The following is an 18,235-nucleotide window of genomic DNA, read 5'->3' on the forward strand; positions in this document are numbered from 1 at the left end:
TGTAATAGTGAGCGGATCCAAGCACAGCTGAGCTACACCAGATAGGGGAAAAGTACTGTAATTCCAAATCAGGCAATACGGACTAAGTCTTGTAAGCGCTTACTACCCTGCCCGACCAATCGGTTATGTTGGGCCAATGATTCGTGGGAAAAGATGACATTCTTGGATGGCAACACGCCGAATGTTTATGTGCGGGTATATAATTCCAAATCACTGACGCATAAACGTATTTAAATATCAGATCTCGCATGGAGCCATGTCGCCAACCTTTTCACACACAAAGATCAAATGTTTATAAATCTACTGGAGGAGCCCACTATGGAGTCCAATGCAAGTCGAATGCCATTAACAAGCTGGTCATTATGTGTGCTAACGCCTCAATCATCTCCAGAGCTCTAGCAAATGCCGAACCTTGCACATCGCCATCGTCGGGGCCGGCATCGGCGGCCTGATCTGCGCGATCGCCTGCCGCCGGATGAACAAGAACTTGAAGGCCACTGTTTTCGAGCGCGCGGCCGAGGTCCTCCCGCTGGGGGCGGGCATCCATATCCCGCCCAACGCGGGCCGGGTGCTTGCCTACCTGGATCTTCTCGACAAGGTCAAGGAGGAGGCCGGCGGCTACCAGCTGGACCACTTCACTCTGCGCCGATATGAAGACGGGCAGATTCTGGCTGCGAAGCCGGTGAAGGAGAGGGTAGGGCGGGAGTATGGTGCTGAGTGGATGTAAGTGGAATTTTGAGGAAATTGTTGTTGGCTGGGATGGGATGGGAGCCTGGGAGGTCCACGTTATCCGAGTTAAGCTGACGGCAAGTGAAAAGAGCTATCCACCGAGGCGACTATCATAAACTCTTGCTTTCCGAAGCTAGACAGCTTGGTGCAGAGGTTGTGACTGGTGCGGAAGTCATCGGCGTTGAGCCGTCACAATCGGGCCAAGAAGTTGTGGTCTTGAAAGATGGAAGACGCGTCGAAGCAGACGTGGTAATTGGCGCGGATGGTAATTGCAGTCAACTGACCTCTCCCGACTTACACGCCCGGATTGAGGCCAGGGCTGATGATGCTACTTTAGGATTATGGTCTTCGTTGCGAGAAGTTATTCTGGGACGTCCCTTCTCGCCAGCAGAGACGGGTGATCTGGCGTACCGAGGGACATTTTCCCGTGATAAGCTGCTCAGCCTGGGGAAGGAGAATATCAACAGGATCATAGAGCAGCTGGACCTGCAAGTCTGGCTCGGACCGGGGAAGCATGCTGTCTTCTACCCCTTGAGGAATAAGACAGAATATAACCTGGTTTTGATGTGAGTGGCCAGAGCTCCCCTTTTCCACATGACCGGGTGGTATTGACAGCTTCCTACAGAGTAGCGGATGATCTAGCCAAAGGAGTCAAGATAGCTTCGAGCAGCCTGGAAGAGATGAATGCCCACTTTGATGGCTGGGATCCAATGTTAGTCGCCCATTATATGCCTTGAATCCTGCAAATACTGATCATAGTCAACTTACCCACAGCCTCAGAGATATCATCTCGTGTCAGAGCACCGCTTTGAAGTGGAAGCTCCTTCACTTTGAAAGTCTCGACAAGTGGACCAAGGTATGTACTGTACATAGACTTTCCCTATTGTCGATCTTCGGTTGAGGTATGTACTTCGTCCGCTAAGCCCCAGATCTTTAAACAGGGGCCCATCGCGCTGCTGGGGGATGCAACGCACCCCACCCTGCCGTACCAAGGCCAAGGCGCCGCCATGGCCGTCGAGGACGGCGCGGTCCTGGGCCTGCTGCTGGCGGCATCGCTGGAGAAGGAGGGCGTGCCGGCGGATCCCGCGGGGAAGCGGGAGTACCTTGCCGCGCTCTTGCGGCTGTACCAAGACCTGCGCAAGCGGCGGACCGAGACCAACGTCGCCGGCGCGGTGGACACGCGGCACTACTACCATCTGGCCGACGGCGAGGAGCAGCGGCGGCGCGATGCGGATCTGGCGGCGCTGCCGGGCACTGGGTGGCAGGGGAGATGCTCTTTCAATTGGGGCGATGCGGAGTACCAAAGGAGTTTGCTGGGGTTTGATGTTATCGCCGATGGCAAGGACAAGTTTGACGAGTGGCATTCCAGGAGGCAGGAGCAAACGAGAACCTCCTTTAGATGAGGCGATCGCCCTGGGGATGGAACCAGCGGTTTCACTTGTGGCGTGACCGCAAAATACTTAGGCAACGAGACATTATATACTGGCGAGGAGTGTTGACACGGAAGGCTATAGAATAGGAGCTTGCAATACCATGTGTGTAGGCGCAACCGGGCAGCCTCACCCTTCGCGGGTCTCCGTTGATTGCAGGTGCAAACACCCAAGTGACAGCTTGAGAAAGCTGTTTGTAGAGGCACAGAACGCCCTGCACAGTAATCCTCACAGCCAGCAAACACCAATCAAGACACGCACGTACACAATCAGGCCATATATCTAGTTGAAACTGTTCCTGAGGCGAACATGACAACGACGGCGTCGCCGTTTTCTCCCCGCCCCGCCCCCGCTGAGACCCTGCTAAAACTCCAGCTAAGTCACTAAAGTCAAGCACCGACACCGACTCCAAAGACAGACTGACTCCCCAAAGCCCCCTGGATTCCCAAGCTCGCCAACCAGAGATTTTGCATTTGGGATCCAGCCCAATCAGGCCTGTAGCCCAGCTCGACCACAGCCCACTTTGGAACATTGCACCCTTCCCAGCAAGACAGACGACCCCGAATCATCAGCAGCCAATTCCTCGTCCGCCGGCGCCAACTCAAAAAAGCTGTCTAGAGAGAAAACATGTCGCCGCCAATTGCTACTTTTAACGGCAAGGACTTTTTCGGTACGTTTTTCACTCTTTTCATACACCCTGCTCACGTTTAGCCCCTCGACCTTCCCGAGACATGGTTTCGCAGACAATTGACAAGATCTTCCCAGACCCGGGCGTCGTTGCCGCTCCCAAAACCTCGGAGCCATGGTCGGTCGATAAGGTGCTTGCGACGGTCCAGCCCTCGCCGCCAGTCGAGGGCACCAGCTCGCCAGTTCCATTCTTCCACCTCCTCGAGCGCCTCAAGACCAACAAACGTGAAGGATGGCGTCGATTCGGTATCGAAAGGTTAGTCGTCACCGCCGCCAGTCGCGTTTGTCGCAAAGTCGGTGTCTCTCTATGCGCCTATACTAACCTGTACCTATTGACAGGGGTGAATCCATCTCGGACCACATGTACCGCATGTCCCTCATGAGCATGTTCTGTCCCCCCGAACTCGCCGCCAAGATCGACCTGGGCAAGTGCATGAAGATGTGCCTGGTGCACGACATGGCCGAGTCGATCGTCGGCGACATCACCCCCGTGGACGGCGTGCCGAAGCCGGAGAAGAGCCGCCGCGAGGCCGAGACGATGGACTACATTGCGCACCGGCTGCTGGGCAAGGTGCACGGGGGCGTGACGGGGCGGGAGATCCGGGCGATCTGGCAGGAGTATGAGGACTCGCAGACGCTCGACAGCCTGTTCGTCCACGACATCGACAAGATGGAGCTGCTTTGCCAGATGGTCGAGTACGAGAAGCGCTGCGGCAAGGACCTCGACCTGGGAGAGTTCGCCTACGTCGCGACCAAGATGGTGCTGCGCGAGACCAAGAAGTGGGCCGACGAGGTGCTGGCCGAGCGCGACGCCTTTGGAAGGGCAAGGATCATGTGGTGCACGGGGAGCTCGGTGTCAATGGCGGTGTGCAGGACAAGAAGCACGAGCAGCAGGACGCTTATTATTCGCGCGAAGCTTGAAGCGCGGCGGCTGTAGCTGCTTCTCTCTTCTCCCTGCTACCGTGGGCGCACGCAGCCATCTCGGTCCAAATTCATGGAAAAATCCTCGAACCAACCCCTCCAAGCTGCAGCTTTCTGGGTTCGTCGACCTGGAGCATGTGAACGGTGCAGATCAGCATCCCACCACCCACCTACCTACTTACCCCTGGAGTTGTTCGCGCCTATTTCGCTATACGTTTAAAATGCGCAGAAAGACTACTAGACTAGAGCAGATTAATGAAGTGAACGAATTAGACACAAATGCCATGCCGTGTGACCTGGATGCTGTTAATTGGTTATGGCTTCTGGAATTTTGGGAATGCCCCGCGATGCGACATGCCCTCGTCGCTGTTGTTGCTTTTTATCAGTGGTGCCACTACCACCCACTGACCAACTGTCCGCCGCTGCTTAGTAGCGGGGCACTTGTTTTTTTGACAAGCACTTCCTAAAGGGCAAGGCTGTTTATGGCAAGGCGGCTTGGCGGCTCATGTGGCCCGGGCAACGCTACCTCAACAAATACACAAATTCAATTTGCAACCCTGCCGCCTATCAATGGAAGAAGCCACGAGGGCAGCGGATCTTTCGCATCGTGAAAGTGCCATCTCAGGGGTCCCGTTGTTAAAAGGGGTAGTCCCCGAATTTCTGTTGTTCGCGCGACCGACCATTGGAGCGCGTCCCGTGCGATCGGGTCGCGAAGGCTCTTTTTTCCTCCCCTGCGTACCAACCTCTGAACATGCACACCGACTCAACTGGCCTACGTCACATCACCAGCATTTGAACTGATCGACAGAACGACCTGGGTTAAAGAACTCGGTGACGAAAAGATCTTTTTCCACCCTGCGAGCTGTCACTTTCCACCCTTCTGGCGCGTTGTTTCTTGCGCATCCGACTAGTCGTAGAATCCCATCCAAACACCCACGCATCGGTCAAATCTGACAGGGACCACGATTGAGTGACAGCACCAGCAAACTAGGGGGCCGCCAACCAACTGTACCGTACCTCGTCATCGAGACCGAGCCAACTTTCCTTTTAGCACAGGCATCCATCCACCAGCCCAAACAACAGAATCAGCCAATCCCGCTTTTGACCTCTGTTGTTGGCGTTATTGAAAATCGAAGAACCCACAGCTTCCGGTGGCTGAACCTGTCCCGTTTCCATCATCAAAAATCATCTTGCAACCTGCGGCGCCCTTTCCCCCACAGTCGGGTTGTCGATCACGAGGCACTACTACCCCAACATTCGACGGACGCCAGAACTCTATTCCCGCACAGCCAGCCAGCCCTCCGTTTTACTCGGCGACGAACGGGAATCCGAGCGCACCCAACCTCGTCCGTTCCATCTATTCGCACCGCCGGCGCAGCTTCAGCTCCATCGGAACAGCGGAGCCTGGCGATAACATCGGACGAGAAATTTCGGCGGAGTCTACGCACTGGTTCACACGAAGAACCTCCCGCAAATCAGTGAACCCAAAAGGAACTGCCGCGGTTCTGCGCGCAATCAGAAACCCGATCGAGGTCCGTCTCCCGGCCACAGCTGTCTTAGACACAAGGCACGTCGCAATGTCCTTTGGGCCTCAAGTCGCCATGTCGGGAGCTTTCCATTTCGAGTCCCCCAACGGAGCGTCGCCCATGTCCGGCGTCCATGCTGGCATCTTTCGACCTCCCATGTCACCCTCGACCTCAAGCTCGGTCTACTTGTCAAAATCGAACGGCAGTCTCGCCTCCGACGCACAAACGCCAGCCCCTAACGTAAATCGCAAGCGCCTGCGTCACGGAGAAATGACCCCCTCGCACGATGGGATGATGAATGGCGGCTATAATACAACCGACAGAATGGGGCAGAGGAGGATAAGCGGCGGAACAGAGATACGATACACACTTGGAGGTCAAATTGAAACCCCCAACGGAATGGTGCAAAATCAACTGGGTGGGGATATGGAATCCAGCATGTATTCTGATGTCGACTACAGGCGTGCTCTTGGTTCCCAACGCGCGCACGATGAAAATGACTCGACAATGCCAGGGCAAAACAGAACGGACATTCCGATGGAGCCAGAGCCAGCCCAGCCCACAGGATGGCTGAGCGCGTTTGCCCTTAACACCATAGGAGGCGTTGTGGGTAAGGTCTGGGAATTCTGCAAAACAGGTGCATTCCGAGGGTTTTATGCAGGAGGCGGCAGGGCTTTCGATGCGCAAGCGAACCCCCTGCCAGGTAACGACGAAGCCTTCCAGATGGCCCTGGAGTACGGACATAGCCCGGCTCCGACCCCGGCCGCCATTCCCGAATCAGATCATACCCCTTTCTACTACGAACAGGAGCCCGACTCGACTCCGCCGCCAGCCGCTAAAAGGCGCCAGATCTCCGCCAACACCCCTAGCGATGAGCTACGGAAGAACTGGGTCATGGTCAACGAACCTGCCGAGCAAATGACCCCACCCGCCCCTGTGTCACACCAGTCGATGGATCGGCCATCCTCGGCACTGCAGAACCGGCCCAGCATACCTCGTCGCATAAGTAAGCCAGTCAGTAGGTTGAGCACCGCGCCGAATCTCAACCGACGCCATTCGGGCCGCATCAGCCATGCCGGAGACCCTTCTCTTACCTTCCGTGAACCGGCAAGTTTTGCTGGACCACGCTCTATAATACCCGCCTCTATGATGCCCGCCCCCGAGAGGCCGTCTACACCTACACCCAGTAGGCTTCCTGTCGCAAGTCGACCACAGTCGCCGGCGTTTTACACACCATCGCCACGACAGCAGTCGCGGATTCCTAGCCCTAGTCCGCACATCCTGCGTGGTAACCACCGGAGGAATCACAGCGCCGCCTCGGCCGCCTCGGTGGGTTTGGTCGCAACGCCGGCGACGGGCAAGGCGGCCCCGGTGAGGAGGCGAGAGACGCTGGTGGACGAGATTAGCCCGCGACTAGACCCCGAGGCCCAGGAGATGGTGGCGCGGCGACTGCGGGAAGAGCGTGCGGCGGATGCGCGGATTAACGATTTCAACGCACGGCTGCAGGCTATGATCCGGCAAGGCCAGGAAGCATTGGGCACGAGTTTTGAGGGTGGGGGCCAGATGGATTACGGCGGCAGCACAAATCATTGGGATGACGAGTACTGAACGGTCCTCGTGCGTGGGCTGCGCTACGTTGCCTTTTTCTGTGCTTTTGACGCATTCTCCTGGAGCGGCTAATTCTGTATGCGATTCATAGCTGGCGTTGGTGGTGGGCTCATTCTCTTGTCTTTATTGCAGGGTGTTCGGCTCAATTCGGCGTTTTTGATAACTCGTGCCGCCGCAAGCAACAGCGTCCAAAGGGGGGAACGGTTTGGCGTTTTCTGTCTCTCCTGTCACTTGGTTGCTGGTAGGGTATTTCGCGCCCAGTACATGCTCTTTATACCCGATTTGTTGGCGTTACTGTACATAGGTTTGTAGGACTACAATCAAGATGTTCATCTGAAGTGATGGGTTTGATATTTTCTTGTTGGTTCCGAGCATTGGCTTAATTACCTGCACTTGTAGATTTCATGTTTTCGATTTGGGCGTCCTTTTCATTTGTGTCTATTGGTGTTATTCTATTACTGCTTCCGACAAGTCGCCGCGCCGCCCTTTGCCGAGGAAATGGTATGCCTCCAAACGCCTCAGACCATAACGATGGCCACTCCTTATATACAAGACATTCAAAAATGTATCGCTCACACCAGAGTAATCGTCTCCAACATGCTCTCGTCATCCGCCCACATTTTACCATACATGGCCCCATCAACATATGCCGGGCCCACGACCCGAAACCGAGCGTTGCCGTCTCCCTGCCTCCGCAACACTACCGGGACGTCCGACCCAGCCAATAACCAGACCTCGTCCCCAACCTGGCAACTGAGGTGCGCGCGCGCCCACAGCCCGTCCCGGTCGAGCGTCAGGAAGGCGTAGTTGGCGAACAGGTTGACGTGCCGCTGCATCGTCCGGAAGTTGGCCTCGAGCACGGCGGGCGCCCGGCTCACATGCTGCAGGTACTGCGGGACCTCGCCGCCGTGGGGGGCTGCCGTCGAGCTTCTGGGCGTCGCTGAGCACGTCGACGAAGGGGCTGTCGCCGAGCGCGGCGGCGGCCTCGTCCAGGCTCGGGTGCCGCGTCCGGTGCAGCCAGTCGAGCAGGAGCTTGTGCCGCGCGACGCGGTCCCAGCTGAACTCCCAGCTGTGCTCGTCCTTCGTCGGGAAGATGGGGCCGAGCTGCCGGGACCGCGCGGGGCCGAAGGGGGTGAAGAGGAGGAATTGCTCCATCGCGGACCATTTGGGCCGGCTGGTGTCGGTGGGGTCTTGCGGGAGGAGAAGGGATTTGTCGAGGGCGGAGACGCTGAGGGACTGGATCCAGTTCTGGCACGCCGAGGCGAAGTCGTCGAAGGCTGCGGAGGCGGGGTCGTCGTACTGGTCCTTGGGCGTGCCGGAGATTCGGGTGCGGATCCGGCCGATGCGTTTGCCTCGCAGCGCCAGGGACTTTTGCTCGCGGGCCCAGGTCACGTAGCTGTGGGAGGACTTGGTGGCGGTCCAGTCGGGCGGGTAGAGGGAGGCGAAGACGCCCGAGACGTCGACGTCTTCGTCGGACACGACGAGGCGCGATGTGAGCCAGTCGGGGACCCAGGAAGGCAAGCCGGTGGATGGGTTGGCGGGGAGGGTCGTTGTCAACGGCAGTACGTTCCCGTGTACATGGAGAAATGACACGACGAACTCTTGGAAGACGTCCTCGATGGGACGGCCGTAGTCGGGCTCGGGCAGGTCGTAGCCCCAGTCGCTGGCCATGGCGTACAGACCGTATACTTTGTCGTGGTTTCGCGCGCATTGGAGGTAGGGTAGGCACTGCAGCAAACGCCGCTGGATACATGGGTTCCGGTTACTTGAACGGGAGAGCCTCAGGTGAGGTCCCGGCGGCCAATGTGTTTTATCCTCGGTGATGGTCTCGGTCGAAGATGTAGTGAAACTGGATGCCTTCTCAGATACCACCGCGGTAAGCTTTGTTGCCTTCTCCGGCGCCATCGAAGTGATGAATGTCTTATCTGCCGCTGCCTCCGCCGTCGACGTATGTTGCCGTACAGAAACGGAGTCCAGAAATGGCCGCATGGGGGTCCGGGAATAGCCGAGGTCGACCCCGCGCGATATGGCTGTGAACGTACTCCAGCTGAGTTCCGAGCAGCTGGTCATGATTGTCGCAGCACGAGCCATGGCGACTTCTTGGACTGTCCAAACCCTCGTGAACCAAGGGTTCTGACTGAGATCGTTCAGGCCCGGCTGAACACAGTCCCTTCCGGGATATACCCCTAAGCCGATGCGTTAGTGAAAGAACGGACTGTTGTGAGATATAGAAGGACAACTTACTGAACAATAACAGGGTAGCAACCAATATTGCCATTTCGATGCATATGGAGTCATTCCGGTTGAAGAACTTCTCCGCCTTTGCGGAGACCGACCACAGTCTGATGGCCCTGAACAGCAACTTCATGTTTTTGTCCCCCTGACCGAGCCATATCACGGCCCGCGATGCGCGGCTGTAGATCCGGCCCATGAGCTGAACCTGGCGGTTGCGCTCCTTTTGCGCCGGCCTCATCCTCGGCTTGGTCGATACAGACGGCATCGACCCAAAGCGTGCGCGTCCACAGGCGCCGGCGAAGACGGACCAAGGCCGCGTGGCAGTTGTCCGTGACGGGCAGCCTCTGTCCTCCGGAGCCGACGACGACGACGGAAGATGATTTGTTGCTGCCCCCTAACCCTCTCCTCTTTGTGTCTCCCACCCGCGCGTACGAAAGGGCCTCGTACTTGATGATGCGGGCCTCGAACAGCGAGACTTCCCGGATCCTGACCTCGACGGGCGCCTTGGAGCATAGCGAGGGAGGAGCTCGAGGACCCGGATCGAGTCCTCGGAGCTCAGAGACGCGTGCTGGTAGTAGGTAACGACTGACGACGACATGGAGTAAGACGGCGGGAGATACAGCGTACCTCGGGCATGGTGCACCAGAAATTCACATATTTTAGATTGAGTTGGGCGAGAGAAATCAATTGCGACGCAATTCATCCCCTCCCCTCTTTCAATGCATGACTGGCAGCTTGTTTGTTTGTTTCGTTCCTCTCTACCCCGAAGTGGCTGGCTGGCTGACGTGAGCTGGGATTGGTCGTTGTCTCTATCCCTTTTTGCAATGTTGTATGCCGCGGGCGGGCTTACGCAACGCTTCGGCAGGGGTGTAGCCGCTCAGCCACTAATATAATCCTTGGCTACATGTAAGTAACACGCGTTTCTTGCCAAGCCCAGCTCCGAGTCCGAAAGCGAACCCCGTTTGGACCTTACGTACAACACAACACACAGCCTTCCCGAGGAACATAAAGAACACCATAAATACGAACGATTGTTTCCCTCTTCAGCAAGTATGAAACCAAAGCCTTGGCCCACGTTCCGTGGTGTCATGTCACACGGGGCTTAGCTCATTCAATTGCTCGTCGGTTTCGGCTAGGTACCCCCTCAAGTTGCCTGATTGAATGTGGCCGTTCTCTGTGACTTAGTCAGACATCCAGGGGCTCAGTTGTATGCCGCGCGCACTCCCAGCCAGGGCTGCCAAGCCGCCTTTTGACCGGCAGCAGCAAGACCCAATCCCAATCCACCCATTCTTAGGGACCTATGCCATATTACACAAAGGAGAAATCCCCCAAATCTATGTTCTGGTCAAAACCCATGTCGAACCCAAACAGGTCATTGATATTGTTGCCCCGGAGCTGTCCGAGACCGCCCAGACCTTCGATAGGCCCTGGGTTACTAGTCACGGGCAGCTGTTCTATTTGATCTCCAGTTATGTTGTTCAAGTTGTTCGCTGCGCCGTCGCCGAAACCCTCAATGTCGTTTATTCTCATGTAGTCGGGCGTGGTACTGGGTCCTCCTCGACCACCCAAAGCAACGCCGCTGTCAAGCGACTGGGCCGGGGTGTGGCTTCCTGAGCTTGGCTGGAGGCCGGCGAGGCGCGGGCAACAAGCCACGCGTCGAAGACCATGTCCTGTCCGCGGCTAAGCGCGGTGCGCAGGAGAGTTTGGAACCATTCGGATCGCTGGGATTCCACGAAGATGTGCTGGCGTCCTAACTCTTCCTCTACGATCCGCGCACCATGCGTTTGCGCATACATGCGGAACTCGGCCATGTCCTGTGACAGGTCAGGATCGATATACGGGGACGAGGGCGCGGGCTGTCTTGGGAAGACGATCGCCCAGATGGCGAACCATCTCTCGGACTCCGAGTGGTGCGGCTTCGACTTCTTGGACAGGTCGTTGCGCTGCTGGTGCGAGATACCGACTAGCGCATCTGGGCCTCTCCATTGACACTGTTCGTGGCGGAGGTGATTCTCGCGCAACAAGTTGGACGCGAAGACAAGCTTGCAGCGCTCGCAATGGTTCTCCGAATAATGCGACCGGCTCAGGTATTGCTTCACCCTGGCGATGCCGTCCAGCTTAAGCTTGAAGCAATCTCGGTGACGCCGTGCATCATGCTTCCAAAACGGACAAGCCAGGAGCTTCCGGAACATATCGCGCGAGTTTAGTCCAGGACGCTTGGGGCCACGCCTGTCATGCGCGTCGTCTCCCTCATCGTCGCTTTTCCCTTCGTCTCCCCGTTTCCGCTTATTGGGCTTGTTACGTGTTGGACTGGTGGAAAGCACCAGATCGGAGCTTTGCCCATGGGTCGAGCCGTTGTGTTGAGGCGGGCTTTCTTCATCTGATACGTCTCGAGTCTCTCCTGAATATCCCGATCCATGTCTCGACCCCGGCGAAGGCGCAATGGTCATTAGTGTAAAGCCGTTGAAAAGCTGCTGACTGACAGTGTCGATCACTTCCATATCTCGGTGATGCAAGGGTATTATGTCCAAGGCTGTAGGATGGTCTATTGAGTCCGGTATCGATACCATGTCGGAGTCAAGGGAGGTGCTTCGTGAGCAGGCCGCTTCTTCTCCCCTGACCATAAGATTCGAAACGGGTCTGTCCAGAAAATCGATAAAGGACAGGTTGCACTCCTCTGCAGACAGCCAATCTTTTGCCTATAGTCTTCATGGAGCTACCGCCATGTATTGCCGCGCTCTCGCTTGGATTTACATTGCGCATATTGTGTGAAGTTAGGGAATAATTCTCTGGAGGAGAGTGGCAAGCTTCTTTGCTGTGTCCCGTCGGCGTTGGAGCAGTTTTCTTTGCCTCCTCCGAAGGCTCTGTCCAGGGCAGACAGAGCGGTATCCAGGAGTCATAACCTTCATCTACATCCCAGTCGTCCTCGTTGTCTTCAATCGAACGTTTGAAGGTATCATGTTTGACGCGTTCAGTGTCTGAATCAGGCTCTGGCGTCGGGCGGTTCCAATCCTCCGGCACAACGACCACCACATTGTCGCTGTTTAACCTTGGAGCTGGCATGTCTGGCGCAGTTACACCACTCCGATACGTACTCTAAAGAGCTCGAAAAAGGCGTCTGACATGGGGAAATGCAACCCGGGTTTCGGATATGCTGCTATCGCTCAGAATGCGATGATAGCAATACTGAGGTTCGATCCCGCCGCAAACCGGGATAGAGCTTCCCCTCTTGCTGAACGCAACTGTGTCTTCACAAGCCATTGGCTCGCTTAAAATGGTCCTCTGAGAAGCAAGCCCCAACCAATGAAAAGAAAAGACGCCGATGTGTTCAGCACAAACGCTCAGTCATAACATCTTTTGCAAACTCCCGACCCTATCCCCAAAACTCCCGGTTGGGTTATTGTCGTTCGTGCTCAGCAGCGCGTTGTTGAGCCGGGGCGTTGCCTGGAGTTTTTGGAGCTACAACACAAGCCTCCATATACCCAATCTTACAGTTTTTCGTGTTGAGCGGATGTACACAGTCTGCGATTAAAATTGAAGATGGAGTTTGCACGACCAGCAGACATGGCTTTGCTGTTAATACCAGAAACAGATGACACTATATTAAGTCCCACGAGTATTCACTCCAAGGAGCCTCCCCTTTATGGTCCTATACTTTTTGTTCCAAATAGGGGCCCGCTAGCGTTGTACTCGAAACTTGAGACCTTGCCCCTTTTCCACTTACCTTTTCACTCACTGTGAGCATCATGACCGGCACTTCAGGCAACACTCCCAAGATGGGGAACAAAACAGGGCAAGTGGCCCATGAATCACATACAAGACTCTAGTTGACCATATGCAACAGAGCCCACGCCACAAAAAGTGGAAAGAACCATCAGCTCAAGAAATACCTTGAGAGCTCGTCAACAACCGTCGAAAGACTTTCTTGCTCATCCAATGTACAGACTGGAACTCAGAAGCACCGGGGAGCGAAGATATCGCAACAGCTCGCGGATTGGCAGAAACAGTGGGAGGCGGCATCCAAGTGATGGATGCGCTGGGTATTGCGAACTTTCCCAATGGGCGACTGAGCCTATGCTGCAACAAACCATCAACTTCGGCTAGGTGCACGTCAATTTTAGGCATCAAGTCTAGTTGTCGAGGGTTGGCGACGAGGTCGGCAGTAGTATGGTAATGCGCACAATTTGATACTTCGGGAACGTGCGGATGGGTGTGTGTGGTATGCAGAGTACGGTTGAAGTGAAGATAGCAAAAGCAAAAAACAAAACCACATCTTTCCGTTTCATCCTTTTGACTGCCGACAATAATTATACGAGTGGAGACACCGTCTGGAGCCAATCAAACTACCGAACGTACTATCCCTTAGTCTATCCCAATCAGAGATACCTTTGAGGTTGAAGGGGTGTGCTATTAGGCCGACTCCCGAGTGGGTCTCGTAAGCCACAACAACGTCAGCCATGATCAGCTTCATGATGGCTTTCGGCGCATCCAGCAACCCGGTGGCCAAACACATCATGGGGGAAAAACAAAAAGCGGCCGAAGATTTTCAGTATGTTTATGAGCGAGTGGAATAACAACCTCTGCACTTACAAATAGCTCGGGGTCCTAAGTTAATTGCAGATACCTCTACCTCTTCCGACTGCCCTTTAACACCTTTTGCTGCTTCATTATCTTTTCGATATTAGCCACCGACAAGATGTTATGCTCATCCGCCCCTAAAAAGAAACTCACAATCCTGATAACAGGATGTACCCCGGCGGCATTGGCGCCGCCCTCGCCACCACCCTCCACGACGCGGGCCACCACGTCTTCGCCACAGCCCGGGACGCAGCCAAGCTGAAGCCGCTAGCGGACCAGGGGATCACGACGCTCCCGCTCGACATCTCCTCGCCGGACTCCATCGCGTCGGCCGTCGCCTTCGTCTCGGCCGCGGCGGGCACCGGCCTCGATATCCTCGTCAACAACGCGGCGGTGTCGTATTCCATGCCCGTCGCCGACATCTCGCTGGACGCGGCGCGGAAACTGTTCGACACCAACGTCTGGGGCCAGGTCGCTGTTACGCAGGCGTTTCTGCCGCTGTTGCTTCTCCGGGCTTCGGATGGCAGTAACACCTCAAAAGCTTGGGGTCTTGGCGGACTGTGTGGCGGCGGCCAGCAACAGCGGCGGCAGCCGATGATTGTGAACCACACATCGGTGGGCTCCGTCATGGCCATGCCGTTCCAGAGCGTCTACAACTCGTCCAAGGCAGCCTTTGCCATGCTGTCGCAGGCGCTGCGCATGGAGGTGGCGCCCTTCGGCATCCGCGTTGTCGAGCTCAAGACGGGCGGGGTCCGGACCAACATCATCGCGAACAACAACGTGAACAAAGGGAACGCCGGCGGCGACGGCAAAGGGTCCGAAGCGATAGCGACATCGTCACCGCCCAAGTGGGCAGGGCATCTGCCCACAGGTTCCGTCTACGCGCCGGCGCGCAGCGTCGTCGAGTACGCCATGAGCCAGGAGGGGCTCGCGGACCGGGGCATCACGCCCGAGCAGTGGGCGCGCGAGGTGGCGGCGCTGCTGCTGAGCGGCAACCCGCCGCAGGTCATCTGGAAGGGGGAGAGCGCGACGTTGGCCTGGGCGGGCACGTTGCTGCCCGCGTGGCTGTTCGAGGGGTTTCTGAAGAAGCTGACCAAGCTGGACGAGGTGGAGAGGATCATCAAGGAGGATAGACAGGGGAGGCCAGCAGATCTGCCTGCTGCCGATAACTAACTTATGCAATTTTACTAAATAATCTTGTTTCAGAATGATTTGCTAAATCGCAACCATCCGTTATCGTCCTCACAGAGCCTTGCCGTCATGCCCTTCGAGCGCTCTTCCAGATCTTTTTCCGTTTCTAAACTTCCCGCCTTCCCCTCTTCCTCCCATCCGTCCAGCCCATGCAGCAACAACGCCATGACCGACGATTTAAGCAGCGGCTGGCCCCGAGTAATGAAGATGGTCACCGTCACCAGCACCGCCGCCGCGACGACCTCGATCAGCGCCAACAAGACCCACGGCCAGCGCACGTGTATGTACGTCTCGGCCCGGAACGCGGCGCCCTCGAGCATGGTCAGCTCGTCGTTGTCGCCCGCGGGCGTCTTGCTCCGCATCTGCGCCGAGACCCCCTCGGCGACGCGGCCCGTCAGGGCCGCGTGGTCCGTGAGGTTCATGTAGTAGCCCATGGGCAGGAGCGCGCCGAGGCTGCCGCCGGACTCGACGCGCGTCGCGTTGTCGAACAGGCCGAACCGGTTGTCCAGGGCGGACTTGAGGAACGCGTACAGCCGGCTGAACTGGTACTGGCCCACGGTGTACTCGCGCCCCGTGCCACCGTCCGCGCGGTACGTGACGAAGCTCTCGTCGTACAGGCCGCCCGGGCCGGCGCCCATGTTGCTCGCGGGGACCGTCGTGTTGCGCAGGGGCGTCAGGGGCGCCGAGACGACGCGGCCGGGCGTGAGGCGGCCCGAGTCGATGGTGGCGCCGTGGTGGGTGTGTTCGCAGAGGTACCAGTCGGACTGCAGCATTTCCGTTGGGGGTGGCGTTTTGCCGTTGACTGGACTGTTGCCGTTCAGCATTTTGACCGAGGTCATGGATAATGTTTGGTGCCCGAATTTGTCCGTATGAATGGTGCTCATAGCCTGGTACCAGGTCCAGTCTGCCGGGTAACCCTGCATCTTCCCATCAGGCCCGGGCTTCGCCACCAGGTTCCACTTCATATCGACCAGGAACTCGGATCGGTTGCGGCCGTGGTAGTCGTACATGCACGTCAGGTTCCGCGTCGGGGATTTATCATTGCTCGAGGTGGCGTTGCATGCGGGGGCGGCAACTTCGGTCAGGTTGCGGTAGGACCTGCATACGCCGAGCGTCGAGAAGTCTGGCCACGAACAGGACGTGGCCGGTGGCGGACAAGAGTAAGATGGCTCCGGTATTGAACCGAAAATGGCGTTCAAAAGGCTTGACTGGAGGAGCAGCGTATCTCCGTTGAAGTATTCGAGATAGAAGTCTTCATGCAGGTGTTTTTGGTTAGCCTGGGAAATCCCTAAACGTTTAGAGTGGTGTGGGTCATGGTAGAAATGACCTACTTGATGCATCAGATTCGGGATACTTGTTTCTAAACGCCCTGGAGGAGTATTGCTCAGCCACCCCTAGTTTTGATGCAACGTTCTCTAGCTTCGTGATTCGACTAGGGAACTGCAGAATCTGTTGCGCGGTAGGGTCGATGGCCACGCTGGCAGTAGTGACGACCGCGAAAAAGAAGGCCAGGACGGCGCCGAGCCGTAGGTTGCCCATGAGGTATAATGACCCGAGCGGGCCGCGACTGGCGCTGTCGAAGATTTGCAAATCGTTCAGGGGCCGCGGCCGGTCGTGGAAGTGCTTCCACTTGAGCTGGCTGAGGCAGGCGCTCACCGCCAGCAGCATCGACGTCTTGCTGACCATGACGAGGATGGAGATGATGGTGTTGGGCTGGATGAAGAAGTTCCACTGCGACAGGGCCCGGCCATCGAACAGGGCCAGGACAATGACTAGCGCTACCATGGCCGCGATGCTGCCGGCCACCGACGCGATCTCGGCCCACCACCAGGAGCGGGAGGCTCCCGCCCGCCGCCCATTTCCATTGTGTGGGGGATAGAAGAGGCTTTCTGGCGGCACTTCGGTTGTTCCCGTGGTTCGAAAGCGGGTTTCTGACCCGTTTTGGCTCCTGGGCACGTCGTAACCTTGCAGGTACTCGTCGTATTCTCCTCCTAATGGTGAGACGCCCCCGGTCGAGGTTCTCGAGCCGCTCGGCTTCAATTCGAAAAATGTTTTTGGTGTCATTTTGTATAGTCAGATACCTGTCCGGACTAGTGAATCAAAATGGGCTGTTCCGGTTGGGACGACAAGAGCTACTCATCCGAGTAGTCGTCAACTCGGGTGGCGGACTTCCATCAACTTGAAAAGCAGGCTACAGAAAGCTCTTACATATGGTGGATTAGAGATATTAGAAGAGAGAAAATGCTGTGTCCAAATCACAACATTTGTAAGTGTGTGCAACGCCAGATGGTGAAATAATATAGGAAACAGGACCATACTAAAAAAAACGTGGCGGCCCCTCTGCGGCTGACACGCTGACTGCATAGAGGTTTCATTTTACGTCCTGACCCACCGCCCCGATCCAAATCCCCGTATCACGGCAAATAGGCAGGGCGATACTGACGATCTAGGTGTTTTATTAAGTACGTGCGTGTGGCCCCTGTCCGCCCTTGTGCGTGCTGCTTACTCTCGCGCTAGAGGCCTAATTAGCCCCAACCCAGCGGCAACAGTTCACCGCCAATTGGCTCCCGGAGTTTTGTCCGTTGTTGCTTGTATTACACCGGTACGATCTTACGTGATTAATTAGTACGTTTAGAGGCCCAATCGATCTGTAACGTTCGCTGGTAGCTGAGATCGAGGGGGGAATGGGAGTGGGGACCGGTTCTATACCCTGAACCCCCGAGTGTGCTGAAGTAAGTATCTTCGAGATCCAGTAGCGGGTTAGCCCCCATTAAAATAGCAATGCTAGCGATTAGATTGGGCAAACTACCGTGGCCCGCTCTGTGTTGCCTGATTGCTGCTCCATACGAAAAAAAAAAGAAAAAGAAAAAGAAAACACTTCAAGACTGTGAAGTAAGGATACACTCAAACTCCTCAACGCTCTTCCACCTGTGAGATCTGGAAGTGGGTAAGACTTGCCCGTAACAGAATAGATTAACACTATATAAATCATGCTACCCACAATCTATATATAGTCCTACTACAAAGACTTAACCACCCGGCCGCAAGATGTCCACCCGCTCGCCGTCGAGGATCCTCCACCCGCACCCGCCCGACTGGCAGCCCTCGCCGCAGTGCGCCTTGGTGTTGCCGCAGTAGCCGGCGGCGCTGCAGCAGTCGCCCGCCGGCCACGACCCGCACGTGGCGTGCTTGTGCGCGAGGCCGCACGTCCCGTCCGCCGTCTCGCCCCCCCGTCACGCAGTCGCCTGACTGGCACCCGCTGCTGCAGTAGTCGGCCGTGCTGCCGCACCAGCCCGAACTGGATTCATGGAAAAAGGCGAGTGTTAGAAA

The 18,235-nt window shown here is 56.5% G+C and overlaps 9 protein-coding genes across 9 annotated transcripts; 5 read left to right on the top strand and 4 right to left on the bottom strand.

Annotated features, from left to right (window-relative positions):
* Window positions 1-318: 318 nt before the first annotated feature.
* On the top strand, window positions 319-727 carry PG997_008008 (uncharacterized protein; the record flags this gene model as incomplete). The annotated part of the gene is made up of 2 exons (XM_066812323.1): window positions 319-323; window positions 394-727. The coding sequence occupies 2 exons, from the start codon at window positions 319-321 to the stop codon at window positions 725-727; spliced, it is 339 nt and encodes a 112-aa protein (XP_066667665.1).
* A 1,009-nt stretch (window positions 728-1,736) lies between these two features.
* Window positions 1,737-2,132, top strand: PG997_008009 (uncharacterized protein; the record flags this gene model as incomplete). Its single annotated transcript, XM_066812324.1, has 1 exon — window positions 1,737-2,132. The coding sequence occupies one exon, from the start codon at window positions 1,737-1,739 to the stop codon at window positions 2,130-2,132; it is 396 nt and encodes a 131-aa protein (XP_066667666.1).
* Window positions 2,133-2,786: 654 nt separating this feature from the next.
* PG997_008010 (uncharacterized protein) lies at window positions 2,787-3,783 on the top strand (the record flags this gene model as incomplete). The annotated part of the gene is made up of 3 exons (XM_066812325.1): window positions 2,787-2,829; window positions 2,925-3,102; window positions 3,186-3,783. The coding sequence occupies 3 exons, from the start codon at window positions 2,787-2,789 to the stop codon at window positions 3,781-3,783; spliced, it is 819 nt and encodes a 272-aa protein (XP_066667667.1).
* Window positions 3,784-5,344: 1,561 nt separating this feature from the next.
* PG997_008011 (uncharacterized protein) lies at window positions 5,345-6,901 on the top strand (the record flags this gene model as incomplete). The annotated part of the gene is made up of 1 exon (XM_066812326.1): window positions 5,345-6,901. The coding sequence occupies one exon, from the start codon at window positions 5,345-5,347 to the stop codon at window positions 6,899-6,901; it is 1,557 nt and encodes a 518-aa protein (XP_066667668.1).
* A 572-nt stretch (window positions 6,902-7,473) lies between these two features.
* PG997_008012 (HET-domain-containing protein) lies at window positions 7,474-8,992 on the bottom strand (the record flags this gene model as incomplete). Its single annotated transcript, XM_066812327.1, has 2 exons — window positions 7,474-7,791; window positions 7,850-8,992. The coding sequence occupies 2 exons, from the start codon at window positions 8,990-8,992 to the stop codon at window positions 7,474-7,476; spliced, it is 1,461 nt and encodes a 486-aa protein (XP_066667669.1).
* Window positions 8,993-9,195: 203 nt separating this feature from the next.
* Window positions 9,196-9,772, bottom strand: PG997_008013 (HET-domain-containing protein; the record flags this gene model as incomplete). Its single annotated transcript, XM_066812328.1, has 2 exons — window positions 9,196-9,704; window positions 9,757-9,772. The coding sequence occupies 2 exons, from the start codon at window positions 9,770-9,772 to the stop codon at window positions 9,196-9,198; spliced, it is 525 nt and encodes a 174-aa protein (XP_066667670.1).
* An 890-nt stretch (window positions 9,773-10,662) lies between these two features.
* On the bottom strand, window positions 10,663-12,199 carry PG997_008014 (uncharacterized protein; the record flags this gene model as incomplete). Its single annotated transcript, XM_066812329.1, has 2 exons — window positions 10,663-11,835; window positions 11,891-12,199. The coding sequence occupies 2 exons, from the start codon at window positions 12,197-12,199 to the stop codon at window positions 10,663-10,665; spliced, it is 1,482 nt and encodes a 493-aa protein (XP_066667671.1).
* Window positions 12,200-13,882: 1,683 nt separating this feature from the next.
* PG997_008015 (NAD(P)-binding protein) lies at window positions 13,883-14,887 on the top strand (the record flags this gene model as incomplete). Its single annotated transcript, XM_066812330.1, has 1 exon — window positions 13,883-14,887. One exon carries the CDS (start codon window positions 13,883-13,885, stop codon window positions 14,885-14,887), a length of 1,005 nt encoding a protein of 334 aa, XP_066667672.1.
* A 29-nt stretch (window positions 14,888-14,916) lies between these two features.
* Window positions 14,917-16,969, bottom strand: PG997_008016 (uncharacterized protein; the record flags this gene model as incomplete). Its single annotated transcript, XM_066812331.1, has 2 exons — window positions 14,917-16,193; window positions 16,237-16,969. The coding sequence occupies 2 exons, from the start codon at window positions 16,967-16,969 to the stop codon at window positions 14,917-14,919; spliced, it is 2,010 nt and encodes a 669-aa protein (XP_066667673.1).
* Window positions 16,970-18,235: the final 1,266 nt, after the last annotated feature.

Source organism: Apiospora hydei, assembly GCF_038363865.1.
Source record: "Apiospora hydei strain CBS 114990 chromosome Unknown utg000006l_segment0_segment0, whole genome shotgun sequence".
Lineage (NCBI taxonomy): Eukaryota > Fungi > Ascomycota > Sordariomycetes > Amphisphaeriales > Apiosporaceae > Apiospora > Apiospora hydei.